General features: G+C 44.7%; 1 protein-coding gene across 2 annotated transcripts; it reads left to right on the top strand.

The window, feature by feature from the left end:
• Positions 1-1545: 1545 nt before the first annotated feature.
• Positions 1546-17639, top strand: ENTPD6 (ectonucleoside triphosphate diphosphohydrolase 6). 2 transcript variants are annotated; one of them, XM_074817457.1, is made up of 14 exons: positions 1546-1576; positions 3561-3901; positions 5259-5335; positions 6140-6283; positions 7430-7505; positions 9063-9098; positions 10284-10372; positions 11732-11811; positions 12738-12802; positions 13146-13247; positions 13724-13864; positions 14745-14801; positions 15824-15936; positions 16186-17639. In XM_074817457.1, the coding sequence occupies exons 2-14, from the start codon at positions 3643-3645 to the stop codon at positions 16273-16275; spliced, it is 1329 nt and encodes a 442-aa protein (XP_074673558.1). In that variant the 5' UTR covers positions 1546-1576; positions 3561-3642; the 3' UTR covers positions 16276-17639. The 2 variants fall into 2 exon arrangements, with proteins under 2 accessions (XP_074673558.1, XP_074673559.1); XM_074817458.1 differs by lacking the exon at positions 1546-1576 and adding an exon at positions 2534-2800.
• The last annotated feature ends 198 nt before the right edge of the window (positions 17640-17837 follow it).

Genomic DNA, 17837 nt, shown 5'->3' on the forward strand with positions numbered 1-17837 from the left:
AGCAAGCTGATGCAAGAGCAATTTTAGCTGGCGAAAGACAAAATAATCTAGGTGGAAGAGCCATTAAGGAATCTACTCAGGCAGAAAAACTGCTAGAGGAACGTGAGGTGTAAAGAAAACACCAGAGAAGCTACCCAAGGGTATCCTTTGCTTGCATCTACCAACACTTTCTGCCTCAGAACTGATACCGAAAGAGCCGGTCAGAGAAGAACTCTCTAAAACTCAAAAGTCAGAGTGTTAGAAAGCAGGCATTCTTTATTACAGCGCCGGGTGCACAGGGGATCTCTCCACCAAACGTGCACACCTAAGTCAGTGAAACCCCGACTTAAATGTAGGTAACTCATACATATTCATATGGTGTTACAATATAAACATACATATTCATAACAAAAAGCAATTAGTCCCAAAGTTCTTGTGTCAACAGTCCTTTCCGCCTTAATCTGAAACTTGAAGTTATCCTTGAGATAGGAGTCAACTGTTAAGTCATAAATGTATCAATATTTCTTGTTCTTCCTCCATCTTATCGGTAGCGTGATGCGATGTGTACCCTTGAGTGGAGCCATCCCTTTTAGTTCCCATGTTTGATGTGTGATGCACATCCTCTTGATAATTGGTCCCCATGTTTGAAACCTTGAATAGGGAGTCATCTTCTTGAATTTATACATCACAGATGTCCTCCATCTCTGGGGGTACAGAAATCCTCCATCTCTGGGTACACAGATGTTCTTCATCTCCGTGCGTCAGTGGCCCCAATCTTATTTCACTGAGTCATAAAATATCCGTATCCCTCTTGTCACCCTACTGCTACATCCTCTGTCCTTGGGGCCTCTATCTTTATTTATGTATGTTTGTGTGCCCTGTGTTCCCTGTTCCCACAGTTCAGAAATGCCCTGCTCTTACAGCTCAAAAGGATTTTTAGTTCAGATGAACAGCCTAAGTTTACTACGGCTAACTATTCTATAGTTATACTTAATTTTCTTAATATTCCTATATCAGAACTGGGCTGAACTTGCAGGAGGAGAGTTCTTGCCAGGGCTGGATCTCCCAAGGGGAGCAGCAGGTGTGCCCTGCCAGCCCTGCCAGCCATCCTCTTGGGGACTTGATGCCAGGGCCACAGGGCTTCTTTGACTTGCACATACCCTGGTCTGCTCCACAGCTGCCTTCTGCTGAGCAGCCTCTGCCCAGCACCTCCGACCCCCTCCTTCTCTCACCTCAGACACTTCTCTCACACCTTCTCCTCACACCTCTCTGTTTTTGTGGCATTTTGCCCTTTTTTAAGCACGCTTTCCCTGGGGCACCACCACCGAGGGGCTCCGCTGGGCCTTGCGGGGAGGGCCTCTGCGGGACCGGCCGTGTCCGGCGCGGGGCAGCCTCAGCCTCCCCTCACGGAGCAGCCCCCGCGGCCAGCAGCGACCCCAACACCGGGCGCAATCCCGCGCCCTCGCGTGAGGCGGCCGCGCTCCCCGCACCCGCGCAGCCCGCGCAGAGCGGCCCGGACCGCCCCGCGCCGAGCGGCCCGGACCGCCCCGCGCCTGCGCAGTGGGAGCGGCGTCGCCATGGCGGGGCTGGCGGCGGCGTGAGTGCGGGCGGCGGGGCCGGGCGGGAGTCGCCGCGCACGGGGGAGGGGGCTGCGGAGGTCGTGGGCGCGGGGATCCGTGTGCGAGGGGGCGCGGCGGCGGGCGGCGGCCCCGCGGCGTGGGCTGGGTCGGGGCCCCGCAGGCCCGGACCAGCTGCCGGCCTGTGCCTCTGCGGGCACCTGCCCGGCGCTCGGCTCCCGCGGTGTCCCCGCCCGCCCTCAGCCGCGCAGGGCGAGAGCTTTTTCCTTTGCGGCAAATCTCATCGTCCCCTGGCAAAGGCAGGGGAGACTCCCGATTCTCTTCAGGAAAATGGGGGTAGGGGGCTTATGCTGGCAGGCTGCTCCCCCTCCTCCACTCCCCTCACCCTTCCAGCCTCCCCTTGCCCGCGGTCGAGACTTCTGTCTCCTCAAAGGATCGTCCCGCTCCTGCTGCTTTCCTCCCATGGCATGTTTTTAGCTCTCGTGTAGCTGCAGTTGAGGCCTTTCTGGCCTGACCAGGAAGATTGGAGTAATCACCCCGTACGTGTGTAGTCATTGCCACCTACATCCCTGTGCCTGCTGATAGAAGGCAGAAGGATTTTTCCTTTCCTTTTTTTTTTTTTTTGTAATGCCATCTCTCTGATTTCTGTTTTGTGACAGCCTGCAGTTTCTTTTCCCCTATGCTGATCTATTCTTCATGTGTATTTGCGCCTGGGGTTTTGCTTTCCTCCATTTTTATAAAAGTGTGTCTTGCCCATTTTTGGCAATACACTGTAATCACCTTGAATTTAAATTCATCCCCTTCATGCCTTCTGTACACCTGAATTTGTATGATCAAGAGATTATATATGTGTCAAAACCGTGTTTAAGTCAGCTTCATCAATTGGTTTGTTTTCTCTTCATGATGGTATCAAAAAAGGAAAGATATAGTGTATTTTTCTCCCCATAAATCACTGCTGGCTGTTTTTTAATCATCTGGGTGATATCGTGTAAGTGCTTGTAGATTTCTTCCGCTGTGCTTTGCTGTGGTTTCTTTCCTGGTATCGGAGCTGCGGGGGCCACTCAATTCCCTGGATCTTCCATCTTGCCTGATTTTAAATTGTCCTTGTCACATCTTCTGGGACCTTCTTCACCATCCAGGAACTCACAAAGATCTGCAAATGATTCAGGTTGCCCAGGGAGGCTGTGGGATCTCCATCCTTGGAGGTTTTCAAGATGCAGTTGGATATAGGCCTGAGCAATATGGTGGGTCCCCATAGCTGCCTGGGCTTTGAGCCGGAGGTTGGATGAGAGACCTCTTGAGGTCCCTTCCCACCTCCGTTACTGTGTTTAGCTTCTCTGAACTCTCCTTACTCTGTTATAGCAATGGGGAAAAGAAGATTTATGCAGCTTCATGTCTTAAAATTAGCTGTAGATCTCAATGACATGCTGAAGGAGGATGGATGCGTTCCATCTGGGAAGGTAGTGTGCGGTCTCATAGGCATCCAGCAGCCATGAAGGCATTTGATGGTTAGGACAAGCAACTTGGGAGAGAGGGATTTTGCTGCTACGTCCAGTTTTACAAGGGATTCACAGGCAAATCCTAGATTTTTGAGTGCAGGAGTCTACATTGTCCTACCGGAATAAGTGTAAGCGTTTGACTGCAAGTTTTCCTGGGTTAGTTGAGATAGATTTGAGCACTGAAGACAGTAGCTGATATCTCGGTCTTACTCCACGTCCTGAAGGAGCTGCAGGCATAAATCCTTTTACTTGCCAACAGTAGTCTGTCACTCCCTGTAAGTTCTTTTACCAGGCTGTTTGTTGCAGTGACTTACTGCTTACTTTGACTATCATGCCCAACTTTCTTATCACAGATCTAAACCAACTAACAGTCAATTATTTAACTAATGTTCAAGTCAAGTTTACTGCTCTAAGTCCCCTATCAAATAACCATCATACTCTTAGATCCTTTCAGGAGGCTTAGAAAATAAAGCATTTCTTTTCTTTTCTTTTCTGTTGGGTATAGGAGTGATGTCAGAACCACCTGTTCTGTGTGAAGAACAAGAGATAAAACATTTGATAAAGGGAAGAAACAAAGCATCTGATAAATGGAAGCCATGAAGATACCAAAGCGGTTCTTCGCTTTTGGGATTTTGGCATGCGTAGCTGTTTATGTTGCATACATAAAATGGCACTTGGATTCCAAACCAGTCATGGGAGAAACAGAAGGAGTTGCTGAAAGCAGGGGAGACAAACTGAACCATCAGGCACTGACCACAGATCACTCGGTCTTTTATGGAATTATGTTTGATGCAGGAAGCACTGGAACTCGCATCCATATTTTTAAATTTACACAGCAGCCAAAAGGTATGGCCTGCTCATTGCACAATAGATTAATTCTTCCATAACGTCTGGAGCAGGTTATTGATGATTCTTTTCTAGGGACTACTTGAACAAACATGCTTCAGCTCTTTCTAGGAGCCATCAGGAAGTACATTATGATTTGGGCATGTGGGTTTGGATGAAATTCTGAAAACGTTCAACAAGGAGAAAATGCTGTAATGTCAGAATGTGAACTAAATAGCAGCTGTACCTTTAGAACCGTGGCTTGAAGGAGAGCCGTTTTTCATCACACTGCTTGGTGGAAGAGGGGATTATAAATTCAAACTGTCTTGTTCCCCCAAATTTTCACCATGAGGTTGTTGGCTGTCTCCAGTTCCTGGCAGTGAGCTGCTTCTCTGCATTGTCTGGTTTAGTGCATCCAGTGCTTCAGTGTTGGATTTAAATTGCAAAACTTCATTGTTTGGTTAAAATTGCTGTGTATTGCATCTGGACAGAAAGTATTGCTAAGAAGTGAGACAGGAGTGTACAAAAAAGCTCCAGTTTTCCTCTGGAGTCATAAGCTTCATTTGTTTAGGTGTTGTTAGCTCCTATTTGTGAAACTTAAAGTGAAAGAACCCATGTGGAAGCTCTTAGTAGGTGATCTGAGGATGCTTTTAAGGATTAGCTGTGTGGTGTATGGTATGATTGGCCTATGGGTTTGCAGAATGGGCTAGTGTAAGGCTTAGCCACCAAAGGCTTAAACAACAGTCTATGGATTTCCTTCTTCAGTGTATTCCTGAATCTTTGCTTCTTCCCTGCCTGCTTCTCTTTAAACACAATTTCAGAATATGTTGCAGGAAACCTGATGGAGTGTAGGTAGTTGGGCAAAGGAGGAGGATGTTGTCAAGCTCGTGTTGTCTTGCCTGCAGGTTCATATAATTGTCTGTGCTGCAGGTTTCCAAAATACTTGTGTGTCTGGCTCCCTCTGCCGCCACTGAAAATTGTGATCAGGCTTCCACTGAGTTTTGCTGGAATTGAGTTTAGCCAGAACAGACCACACTTAAACCTGGGGTCCTTGTTACCAGGTGCAGTTTGGAAAGCTGCACGTGGCAGGTGCAAGGGCTCAGAGACAACTTGCACCCATCTGGTGATTGCCTGATGTCCATGAAAAATACATGCATAGTGCACACCAGCATCTGAAAAACAGCCATGACTTAAAAATGGTTTTCTCTGGAGCTAATTCCATAGCAAGGAAAGGTCGGGTGGCTGTTGATAGCTCATTAGACAGAGGCTTCAGGTGACTTCCATTGGCACATAATGATGTAATTTGTAAAATGGTTTTCTTTTGAGTATGCAAAATTATTTGTACCATTACTTATTTTGGAATACTGCTTTTGAACAGAGACTCCCAAATTGACCCATGAGACGTTTAAAGCACTGAAGCCAGGTCTATCCGCATATGCTGATGATGTCGAAAAGGTAATTTTGTTTCTGTTATTGTAAAAGTATGTGCCCCAAAATCTCCTGGTTTTGATATGCCCTGCAAATCACATCTTGCTGTGTTGTAGTATGCTGAACTGTTTCAGTTCAAAGAAGTGTCTTCAAATGATACAAGACCACAGTAAAAGTTGGTCAACATGCAGAAGAGCAAGGAACAGAACACATCCAGTTCCACTCGGTGCTGTAGTTAATTAAGCACAGTGGATGTTTTTCCTATCTCTGCCTTAAGAATTTCCATGTGCTTAAGAAAATGACAAAAGAGCTGTGTTGGATTGGAGCAGAGCCTTCTCCAAAAGTGACCAGAATTGGATTCTCAGGAAAATAGGCTGAAAAACAGGCCAAGTACTAAGTGACTTTTCTCTCGTCTCCCTTACCTTCTGGCTTGCAGGGATTTAGGGACTTTCTGAGCCAGATTTACACTCAGCTCATAATGTTTTACTGGCTCCAAAGGCCTTTTTTTCCCAATGATCTGTCATAATGCCTTTTGAACCTTTTGCAGCCAGAACATTTAGTGGCAGAGAGTTCTATGTCACTGTTTGAAAAAGTGACTCTTCCTGTTTGTTTTTGACCTGTTGCTGGATAGCCCTCGTTATATCCATTGGGCCTCATGCTGTAGGAGATAGTGAGTCCTCTTCACCTTCTCCTGACTGCTTGTGATGTTTGCTTGTCTCTGTTCCACATTTACAGTGAATCATACCTCTGACAACCCTTTTGCTCTTCCAAGAAAGGCAAACATAGAGAGTTTCTAAGGTGCATTTTTTTTTCTTCTTTATCTGCTCGCAGAGTGGCCAGGGAATAAAAGAGCTCCTGGAGGTGGCGAAGAAGGAAGTTCCTATGGAGCTGTGGAAGTTTACTCCTCTGGTCCTGAAAGCCACAGCTGGCCTGCGGTTGCTGCCAGGAGAGAAAGCTCAGAAACTGCTGGATAAGGTACTATTTCTTGTCTTTCGGTTTGCTTTCCAGAAATTTTATAGCAAAATTTGATCCCTTCTGTGTAAGGTGCATACTTCTTTTTATGTACATGAGCCATTCCTATCATTTAACCATGAAAACAGTGCGGAGCCACCTGATCTCAAAGGGGTTGGGGGGAGAAATTGCGTGAGGAATGATTGCACAGAGGAATGATGACAGCTCCAAATAAGCTTGGAGATGACACTTAACATAATAGGTGTAACGAGGTACTCCTAACGTGTTCTAACAGGCTTGTTCTTACTGGGTGTGTTTGTTGATACTTTTGACCATTGCTATTTTGACAAAAGCTCTCTGCTATTTGATTGGTCTTGTTATCAGCCCGCTGCTGCAAGGTTGCTCCTTTATATTGATTGGAAATAATGTAAATTGTATTTATAGGCATGTAAAATACGTTTAATAATTTAAAATATTATAAACAAAATATTATGTACTAGACCTTACAGCCACAGGAAAAGTTTATTATGTGTGCAGTAAGTGTGCTCTTTTTCTAAGCACTAAGGAAGAAATGTGTTGTGGTTGAAACCAATATCTGTATTGTTCTTTGCTGCCTGCAAGCTGGCCTGTTCTTTTCCACACTAAATTTCAGCTGGAACTGCTACAGCTGTTACTTTAGAGGACTCTGGAAACCTAGGGCTTTGCTGCCTCATGTAGGATGTAGTGTAGAGGACCTTTAACAGTCAGCATGCTCCGTTTTAAAAATGCCATTCCCTGGAGCATTTCTGAAAGCCAGGGTGCCCATCCCCTGCCTCTCCCATGCATATATAATAGCTTCTGTGTGGCCAATTGCAGCAAAGTAAACTGGGTTCCCTTCCCTACCTGTGTCCATCCCTTGTTAATGGCATTTCTGAGCAGTCTTCATGCTTGAAAACCCACACATCCATCCCTGTCTCTGCACTAAATTGCAGAGCCAGCATGTAAATCACTGACCTTTTATAGCAGAGTGCAGACTGATGCTTGGTGGGCTCTTGAACTTCAAGCAGTGGTGAGCAGCAGTCAGGATCTAGCCCAGGAAGAGGAGCAGTTGGGTGAAACTGGAGTTTTAAAAAAACTTGCTTTCCAGCTGAAAAAAGGTTTCTCTGAGTGTAACTTTTATTTGAACTACAGGTGAAGGAGATTTTTCAGGCCTCCCCCTTCTTCGTGAGGGATAACTGTGTGTCGATAATGAATGGAACTGATGAAGGTAGGCTAACTTGTAGACACCCTTTCTGCAATCCTGGAGATTCCTGCTCACTGTACTGGGTTTGGTACAGTTTTTACGCTGCCTCAGGCAGTGCCTGCCAAATAGATCGTGTGCTACGTTTTCCAATTTGAAGTCCTGAACTCTGTCCTGATTTTCAAAACTCCAAGTGCTGGGCAGTTCCTGTGGGATCACCAGGAAGCCACTGCGCAGTCAGCATTTGTGGAGAGGTTTCTGAATATCTGCTTGTTGAGATGGTCTTCAACAACTGGTTTTGCACACCCTGCTCACGACAATGCTCATCAGAGCTTTCTGGAAGTATTTGGTCATAGTGTTAATTGTAACTGATCTAGTGAGTGTGATTGTGAGTTCAATCTGAAAAAATGTTATATAGAGAAGAAAATATGTGCTGAAGTGAGATGAGGCTCATCAAAAAATGCTGAGGACAGAACCCAGAATCAGTCTTGATTTAAAATAATTTGAAGAAACATGTCTACATTCTGAGTAACTGAGTGTTGAAATGTGTTTTAGATATGCTTAGAAACCAAACTTTAAAATAGCTGGAGCTGTTTGGAGCCATTTATGAGTTTCTTTTTTACTGCTTAATGGAAGAAAGACATTGTAATTCTTTTTGTTTTGTTTTAAAATCATTAATAGCAGTGACAGCCTTGGTTCAGCCAAGGATTGAACTGGACCATGTTCCCTAGCATGCCTTGAGTTTTAACCACATGGATAAATACTTGAATTTGTTAACATAAGGCCCACTAGTTCATTTAATTTATGGAGAAAAGGTTTATAAGATAAGAAGACGAAACAGTGTGGCTCACAAAACTGCTTGAGGAAAACAGGAAAAATAAGAACAGTGAAAAGATGAAAATTCTTAGTATTCAAAAGGAAAGTCAAGTGCCTGACATCAAACAAAAGCCTACCAGTGAATGTTTTCCTGGAAAATGAACATTGTGAGTGTCAGTCATTTCCTTGTCTTTTAGCTAAGGACCAAAGCCTTTGTGACTTCTCACCTAAGTTTTTGACCTGTGAAATACAGAGTTGTCCAGGCATTTCATATATGGGGCTTCTCTTCCAAATGCCGCATAAGCTCTGGTATTGAAGGTCATTCATTCTCTTTGTTCAAGGCCTCTAATCTTGGTTTTTGACAACCATTGACAGTTGTGGAAATGCTGGATTTGAGGCAAGGTGGGTCAGGGGAGCTGAGCAGAACTAGTCCTGTTCACTCTCTTTGAAGATCCTTCTTGCTTAGCTCTCAGCCAGACATCCTTTGGAGACCTTGTATTAGAAGTCCTCCATTTGTGAAAGGGGAACAAGGGAGCTTGTGGCAGATGGTCTCTGGTGTCTCTGTCTATTGTTGGATGACAAGCTGTGGTTTGCTTATTGTTTTGTTTAGATGGTGCAGTTAAACTGTGAGAAAACTTAAAAATGCCTCCAGCTCAACAGATCCTGAAGCAGGAAGAGCTTGTAATACAGCTCACCTTATTTGTTACTGTTAGGTAAAATGAAATGGTATGATCTAACAGTGCATCTTCTGAATCTTTTCCTTATTAGGTATTTCAGCCTGGATCACAATAAATTTTTTAACAGGTATGTATTCGTACATGAGCATGTGCATAAAGATGTGACTGATGCTGTGAAGTTCGTGCTGGTTTCTGCCCCTGCATGGGAATTGCTTATTCACTAGGGTGGAGTGGGAGAAAGAAAGATTGGGAATAAGTCAGCAGTTGTTTTTGGCCTGGCCTATATAAGTTATTAGGATTTTAGCCATTTACTTGACAGAGTGAGGAATTTAATCCCTTTTCCTAGATGATTAATGTAGCCTTTCCTTCAGTTCCCTGTAGGGTACCAGAGCATTTTATTCCTTTTTAGAGTCTGCCACTAGCGCTGGCTAAATTTTTAATGTGGATATTATAGATGTGCTTGGCAGCTGCACAGAGTGGAAAGAAAGTGCTATGCTACTTCCTTACAGATTTATAATGTAGAAATACCGCAACTGTTCACACTACTCAGTTAGGAAAGGGTAGCTGAAGAGTAAAGAGAAAAAAACTAAGCTGAAGCCCTCTCCAACAATAAGTAAAGCAGTCTGCTGTCTGAGCACTCTGTTCAGCACACATAGTGTGTGGAGCAATACATCAAGTGCTGTAAAACTTTTTATGCTCACAGGAAATATCAGGAAGGTCAGAGATATTCAAACATCAGCTATCATGAGGTATACCAAGGTACTTGGCACAAACTAGTTTTCTCGGGAAGGTGTATTTGAAGGATCTGAGAAGAACTGGATTTAAATGAGAAGAGAGGTCTGGGCTGGCAGCGGGAAGAATTCCAAGAGAGCGGAGTCTCTTAGGACAGCTCTTTTCAGTCTGTCATCCCCTTGGCTATAGGAATCTGCAAAATACCACTAAGGGATCAGGGAGAGGTGGCCAAGAAAACCACATTCTTCTGTGTTACAAAGTGGTTACTAGAGTAGAAATTGCAAAAGGGTCCTTGCATCCACTGAAAAATGTTTAGGAATCCAATAACTGAAGCTGCTGTAAGTAGGGCATGAACAACTACCAGAGAAATAACAGAAACTCTGTCGCTTGAAGGTTTTCAGATCACCCTGATAAAGCCAAAATAAGTGTCCTGTAGATGATGGTATAATTTAGTGCTGGCTGGAAGCTGACAAATGAAGTTAGTTTGTCCTCCTTCTTTACCACTGTACTTCTGATTTTGTTCCTAGCCAGTTTCTCACAGCGCCCATCATGGCTTTCTCTGCTCTGTCACACATTTCAGGTAGCCTAGATGATCCACAGAAGAGAAGTGTAGGGATGCTGGATTTGGGTGGTGGATCAACACAGATCACCTTCCTTCCACGCACCGAGGTAATGTGAACATGCAGAGTGTTGGGAAATGCTGGTGCAGAAATCAGTAACTGCTCAGATTTGTTTCCCTTGGAAACAGACCAAGAGTTTGTCAGTGTGACATGAAGCCATGCTTCTGGCAGAAAAAAACAGGTCACTTGGTCACATCTGCCTTGTTACAGTCAGTCACAGAAGCGTTCACAACTCTTTGTCAGTCCGCTTACTCCAGCTCCATGGGTCATGGTACATGTGGTGAATCTGCCAGGGCTGCTTTATTTTGGGGAAAATGCAGTGTTTGCCTGAGTGTCTTCATCCTTGACTCTTAGTTTGTGCTGCTTGTAACGAAGAACTCAAAGGCAATGCTGTTAATGAATTCAAGTCCAACATTTGGCCTATACTGGGTTTTAAGAACACGGTGAAATGCCTTCTCAATCCTTGTTTCTGGTTTTTCTGAGTTCACTCAGTTGCAAATGAATGCTGTCCAAGGAGCAACTGTTATTATGCAGTAAAAAATATGTGCTGATGTTTGTCATTTCAGCTTCCTGCTGTGGCATTTTTATAGGTGTTCTGTGAGCTGGAAGCACTGTGGATGTACAGTCATAAGGCTCTGGCCTGAGCAGAGATACTGTTCATATTAAAGCTGCACAAAAGCTGGGATGCTGTATCTAGTGTCTCAGCCTGGGATAATCAAGACATTGTGCTTTTACAGCAGAATGACAGGGGATGTGAAGAGTGCAGGATGTGGAAGTTCTGGATTTAGAGGTGGTGTTAAGATATGAGCAGCATGAATAGCATCGTGGCCTGAGCTTTGCTCCCCACAAGTGTGCTAGCCGTGCTGGTGCACTTGGGGAAGAGGCTGCAAAGTGCTTTAGATAATTATCCTTTCATTTCTCCAGACCTCAGGCTGGTCCTCACTCTGTTCCTTGGCAGGCAGTGTGATGTGCTTTTGCCTCTGGCTTGTGGAAGTTCACAGCTGAATTCACTTGAGTAGGAAGTTAATGTGTGCCTGGCTTTCATACTATTTTGCACACAGTTATCCCTAGTAGGGATCATGTGAAGAGGTGTAGCCTCTTGACAAAAGCAGTTAAGAACTGGAATAAGGGTTCCTTTTTTATTAAAATAATTCTTTTATACACCAATTTGGTGTGGATACAAATAGAAATGTAACCAGTTTAGACTCTGTCATGTGAAGACACTGTTTTAGGTACAGGTTTTGTGATTGTCTTCTGTATCAGTGGTCAAATCAAAATACTTGCAAATTCATTGTTTCTCTCTGAACCATGCAAGGATTGTTTCATGTTTTTCCTAAAGTTTTGGAACATTGTTGATGTTTGCTGGTGCTGGCAGAAACCTTGCAGTGACATCTTTTTCTCCCTCTAGGCTACTCTGCAGACATCACCAGCTGGCCATACAACCTCATTTCAGATGTTTAACAACACCTACAAGCTGTATTCGTACAGGTTAGTGTGGGAGAGAGAGCACACTGTACAGATAGAAACTTTCTCTGAAGCCAGTGAGATCTAGGTGTTTTGCTGAAGTGAGGTCCTTGCAGATGAGTATTGGGAAGAAGGAGAGAAACCTGAGCCACGTCATTGTGGTGGATTAACCTTAGCTGCCTGCCAGGCGCCCACCAAGCCACCCTATCATTCCCCTTCCATCAACAGGACAGGGGGAAGAAAATACAACGAAAAACTCATGGGTCAAGATAAGGACAGGGAGGTCACTTACCAGTTACCGTCATGGGCAAAACAGACTCGACTTAGAGAAGTTAATTTAATTTATTTCCAATTAAACAGTAGGACAATAAGAAATAAGAACAACATCAAAACCACTTTCCTCCCACCTCTCCCTCCTTCCCAGGCTCAGCTTCACTCCCAACTCTTCTACCTCCTCACCACCAAGCGGCGCAGGAGGATGGAGGACAGGGGTTGCAGTCGGTTCATAGCACTGTGTCTGCCATTCCTTCCTCCTCACTGTCTTCCCCTGCTCCCAGTGTTTTGAGCAGAGGAAAGCAGCTTCTTCTCACCTATGTTTGCTGTGGGATGTGTTTGAGCTCAAAAAGAGTCAGTTCTCTATGCTAGAGGCTGTCCTGCCTTTGAGGAGGGTAGGAGAAATGTTAGGGGAATGCCTTCAGCATTCTCAGTTCTTCAAGAGCCAGATTACTGTTGACAGGTATTGCCTGTGCTTTTTCAAAGAGGGATTATCCTTCTGGGTGAGAGCAGTATGAGAGTGGGTTGTCACACTGTTCCCCTTATGTGCATTAGCTGCTGACTTGAGCCGTTTTGCTGGGACCATGTAGAGGAGATGGGCATGTCCCAGTCAGGTTGTTAGTGGAGTATCGGAGGAAAGATGTTTGTTGTTCACAGAGGCTTTCATCCCTTTGCAGTTACCTGGGACTCGGGCTGATGTCAGCAAGGCTCGCCATTTTAGGAGGAGTTGAGGGAAAACCCTGTAAGTTATGGTCACACCTCAAGTCTTGGCTCTCAGCATAGGGTACGTAGCCCTGTTGTGGGGGGAGGAGTTGTCTGTCTCTTCCCTCTTGGCTCAAGGTTCCTGAGTGGTATGTGGACTCCAGTCACCATGGCTGGGTGCATTGGAGACGAGTGACACTGCTAGATTCCAGGAGACCTGGATTCTTGCCAGCCCTGATGGGGCATGGGACATCTGAGCCATGACTGGGGCTTGGAGGTGCCTTGTTGAGGCTGTGGGACAGTATGGAGCAGGGCTGTGGGTGAGAGATCTGAAATTAAGTCCTTAGGTTTTCCCCTAATGTGGCTTTGTTTTACTTCTGCAGTAGAAGAAGGGGAGGAATTGATCAGCCCTTGTTTACCACCTGGCTTCAAATCTGAATGGCAACATGCTGAGATAGTGTACAAAATTAAAGGACAGAAGGCAGGTATAGTGATTTACCACTCTTCCTATCTAGGCCAGCATGCTATTATTAGAGTAAATGATACACTCTCAGCCTCTTGCAAAGACACTAGATTCTCTGTGTACTGTTCTGTTTGGCTCCTCTTGACGTGCTGTTCAAGAGATTCTGCAGCTCTTTCCTCTTGTGCCAGTGTGTCTGTCCATTCAGTAAAGCTGCTAGTAGTAATGCAGCTGGAGTTGAGCAGTCCCTGAACAGGTCTTTCAGAATCCATCCTTCTGCCTCAAGTGATGTTGTCCTTCTCTAGTCTATCACATACTTAGTCCCAACCTGAGGATGGTAAGTGTTGCCACTGGAAGAAGATGCAGATTTCAGTTCTCTGTGAAGAGCTTACAAAGTGCTGTTGTGCAAAAGGGAGCCTGTTACCTGGCAGATCCTAAATAAATTGTATGTATATTTAACTCTCTGCCTGTAATATGCTGGGTTTCTCTGCCTTCTTTTAGGTGAGCCTCTCTATGAGTCTTGTTCTAACAAAGTGGCAAAGATGCTCTATAAAAAAGTGCATAAAGCTGAGGAAGTGAAGGACTTGGATTTTTACACTTTCTCCTACTACTATGACCGTGCAGCAGAGGTTGGTCTCATAGGTATGTTTGCTCCGGTTTTCACTTCATTTTAAATGACAAGTTGTGGAGAAATGGTAACGCTTAGACACATCACGACGCTTTGCTAAGCTGTCATGGAACTCAGTCTTTTGTTACACTGCTGTGCAGCATTGGTCTCAACTGGATATTGAATGCTATTTAATTTCTATAGAGAAGGGACTGGGGCTGTGAAACAAGACCTGGAACTTCTAGTAATGGTTTTTAAACAAACTGCATTTCAGAAAACGTTGTTGTCTGATTAACTCAACAATCCAAAACAGAAAAAAGCCCTCATAATGATAGATGGATTTCTTGGGCGGTAAAGCAGTGCAGTGGTCTTGGGCTGTGTGTGACCTTTTTAGATGAAAAGAAGATTTTCAGGTAATTCCACATGTATTCAGAATGCATTCCATCTCTTTTCCAGTGATATGCTGGTGTACAGAAGGCTGTCGTGTTCAGTGGTAGAAACCAGGTGATGAGATCTCAAGCTAGTTTGGACAGACATACCCCCCTCCTCAGTCACTTTGTTTTACAAATAATTTCAGATTTAGCGTATCACAGAACACCACTGCCCTGTCAGATCTGGTCGAAGGTGTTAACTGTGTTCTGGCATCGCAGGGCAGGGCAGCACAGACATGGGAACAAGGTGAGAGAGTCTGTAAACTATGTTTCTTTAGGAAATGAAGCTAAAAGTTTGTCATAAAACAAGGGTTTTCAATCTATATTACGAATCTTTTAAAGGTTCTTTTACCTTTAAAACGAGTGTGAATTTTGTCATTGATTTCAGTGACTCAAGGTTTGATTTCCAAACAGTTTTTATGACTTGAATCTACAGTTGCCTTTATACAAAACCCAAGAAAGACCATGTTTATTTTTCTTTTAGATAAAGAAAAAGGAGGAAGCTTAACTGTCGGTGACTTTGAAATTGCAGCTAAATATGGTGAGTAAAATACAATCAAACACACACTAGTAATTGTGTGTAAAGTCATACCCCAGTGGCAAATGGTGACAAACTAAGAAGCCTGATTTTTTTGTTTTTAGTAAATATTGCACACCTCTCTCCAGAGCATCTCACCAACATTTCTACTTATTTCTGAAAATCTCAACTATTTTTATATTAATTCTTGCTTTTGCAGCCCACATAAGACACATCTTATAATACTTATGTTTCAAAACTCTCTCAAGAATTACTAATGAACTTGCCAGTTAACAGTTGTTCTGAAATCATGCTTTCAAAATAGATGTGGGGGTTCTCATCCTGTTAGCATAACGTATTCTAATCTGGTTTAATTCTTCTTTTTGTCTCAAGATTTGTTCATATGCTTGATTGTTAATCAGAAACAGGGGAAAACCGGTTCATAGGTTTTCACTTCATCAGCTGCAGAGAGAACTGCCTACGCAGATTTACAAATGTAAACATTCTTTTCTTAATACCGCGAACTCAGGCTTTCATCAAACCTGACATGGGGCTTTTCGGTAAACTTTATGAATGAATGAACGATTGTTGCAGTTCTGATTTCTGGACTGCCATTTGTGTAATTCATCCTAAGAAAGGAAGTGGAGTTTATTTTGATTTTGTCTTTTTCTTTTCTCTTTTCTTTTTTCTTTGGTTTTGTCAACATCTGTTGAGTGCTTATACTTGAGAAACATAACACACCTGAGTTCGCTCAGATTTTTAAAGCCTTGAAGTAGATAGGAGAAAAGTTGGAGTCCCTTTTCATCCTTTCCCAGAGAGGTACAAGACACTCAGCTGTCTTAGGGGAGAGACAGAATGCCTTGATCTTCCTTCCAGTGTGCCAAAGCTTTTGTGCTTCTGCTAATGCGTGCATGTCATTTCAGCCCCATTGTAACAGGTTCCATCACTGCACAACTCAACTGATTCATGTGAGGTTTTTCAAAGCTGGGCTGATGCAAGGCCTGGGCCCACAGTGCGCATTCAGACACTGTTTTCTTTCTCCTTAGTATGTAAGACCATGGAAATCAGCCTTGGAAGCAGCCCTTTTCTCTGTATGGACCTCACGTACATCACCTTCCTCCTGCAAGAGCTGGGCTTCCCAAAGAGCCAAGTCTTTAAGGTGATGCACAAAATGGATTGCTGGGGAGAGCAGGCAGGAGGATGCTGAGGCAGTAGTCATCTCACCAGTAACTTGGTCCTTGCTTTGGATTCTTGCTACAACACATGTTCTGTGATTGGGGGTGGAGGGACACTCCCTGCAATGGTGATAACCAGTTGTGATAACCTTCAGCACTGTATTCACCTTGCATGCTTCTCCTTCTCCCAAAGAACCATGTTTTAACTTTTCTGTTTGGAATTTTTTTTCCAGCTTGCCCGGAAAATTGACAATGTTGAAACGAGCTGGGCATTGGGAGCCACTTTTCATTACATCGACTCACTTAATAGACTGCAGTACTAAAGCTCCTTGGAGGTGACTTTTGGGAATCTCAGTTTTTGGAAGTCCAACATGGGAGAATCTGTTAAGGCCTGCTTTTGGCTTCTGGAGTCCTTTGGGAGATCGTCATAAACTAGGCCCCTTTCCTCCCACCCCCTGCCAAGTCCCCTCCATCACTAGCTCTGTTTTTACACAAAGAATGCAGTGTAAGAATAAGCCTTGATTTGACAGCATCTGCAGTCAACTTGATGTAAAACTTGATCATTGTTGAGGGAAAACCAGCACTCTGCAGGACATCTATGATCTCTATGAGAAAAACACACCTTTTTGGAATATGCCTGTGCTGTCTGCCTTTACTGTGCTGAAGTTGCTGTAGGAAGTGGTCACTCCAGAAGGAACTCTTTACTGTCCTGATTTCAGGGTGTTTTTTCCTGTTTGTCAGCAGTTTCCAGTGATGATTTTTATTTTACTACTTCCGTGTTTGAAGGTGAACTTTTGTGTGTGCGTGCAAAGACAGTACATTTACACAGATGTGCTGCTGACAGGCAGCAACTTTGAAATGTGGTGTGGAAGTCTCAGCTCTGCTTTCCACTTGCTCAACTAGAAAATCTCAGGAGCACTCTAGAAACTGGATATGGACTTAGAGGCATGAACCAGAGCCTAAATGCCCTGTAGGGTTAAAGCCTACAGCCTACAGCCTGATGTTGGTTCCCTGGCTGTGGGAAGATGGATGGTAGAAGACAACATCAGGTTTGCTGGATCTAGATGAGCAAGGCCTGGGAGTTGGGTACAGGGTTAGTGGTGGATTTGACAGTTCCAAAGTTGCTCAGGGTAAGATCAATGAGCAAGACGCAGCCACAAAAATAAACCCTGAGCACGGCTTATTGGACCTCACAGACATTTGTGCCTTGGCAAGGTTGATGCAGGGCCCGGGAGGAATGCACTTATGTGGTGGTTTGGGTGCTGCTTCCTGCAGATGCATCTCACTTTGATACGTGTGGTTGCACTGAGCCGTGGCAGGGTAGCTGCAGTGCACCACATACGGTGTCCTGTACACAGGCTGGAAGGGATCTTGGAGGCAGCGGGAGCTGGAGGTGACATGCTGCGCTATTTGTAATCTAACTGTGAAATTGTGTTGTATTTGTATGGATGTTTAGAGCAGACCCGAGTGGTCTTTTGGGGGTGCAAAAGAGCCCAGCCTCCTGGAGAGCCAGCAGTGCAAGCCCCCACCCAAGGGTTCATGGCCACAGCCTCCTTCTTCCCCTGGGGCAGCAAGACGTGGTGCGGAGGCCTGTGGCACTGCCTGGCTGCTGGCCCTGCAGCTGAGTGTACAGGGGACACTTGAACCCCCCCTGTACTGGCAATAAAACCCCAATTTAAAATTAAAAGGTGGTGGTGTGCCTTTTAGTGCCAGAGCCTGCAGGGCACGTGGGTTGAGAAATGAGTGCCCTGACACCATCCCTGTCCCCTCATGCCATCACAGTCCCTCTACCGTCCTCACGTCCCCCCCATGCCATCCCTGTCTCCACTTGCATCCCAGCCCCCCTCTCCATCCTTGTCCCCTCAAGCCATTCCCATCCCCTCCC

This window comes from Strix aluco, chromosome 3 (genome assembly GCF_031877795.1).
Source record: "Strix aluco isolate bStrAlu1 chromosome 3, bStrAlu1.hap1, whole genome shotgun sequence".
NCBI lineage: Eukaryota > Metazoa > Chordata > Aves > Strigiformes > Strigidae > Strix > Strix aluco.

Bases quoted from the DNA above. Each gene is read 5' to 3' on its own strand.
- ENTPD6 (XM_074817457.1), top strand. From the start codon at position 3,643: ATGGAAGCCATGAAGATACCAAAGCGGTTCTTCGCTTTTGGGATTTTG. The intron at 3,902-5,258 runs GTATGGCCTGCT...GCTTTTGAACAG, and splicing joins ATTTACACAGCAGCCAAAAG to AGACTCCCAAATTGACCCAT. The intron at 13,865-14,744 runs GTATGTTTGCTC...TTTTTCTTTTAG, and splicing joins AGCAGAGGTTGGTCTCATAG to ATAAAGAAAAAGGAGGAAGC.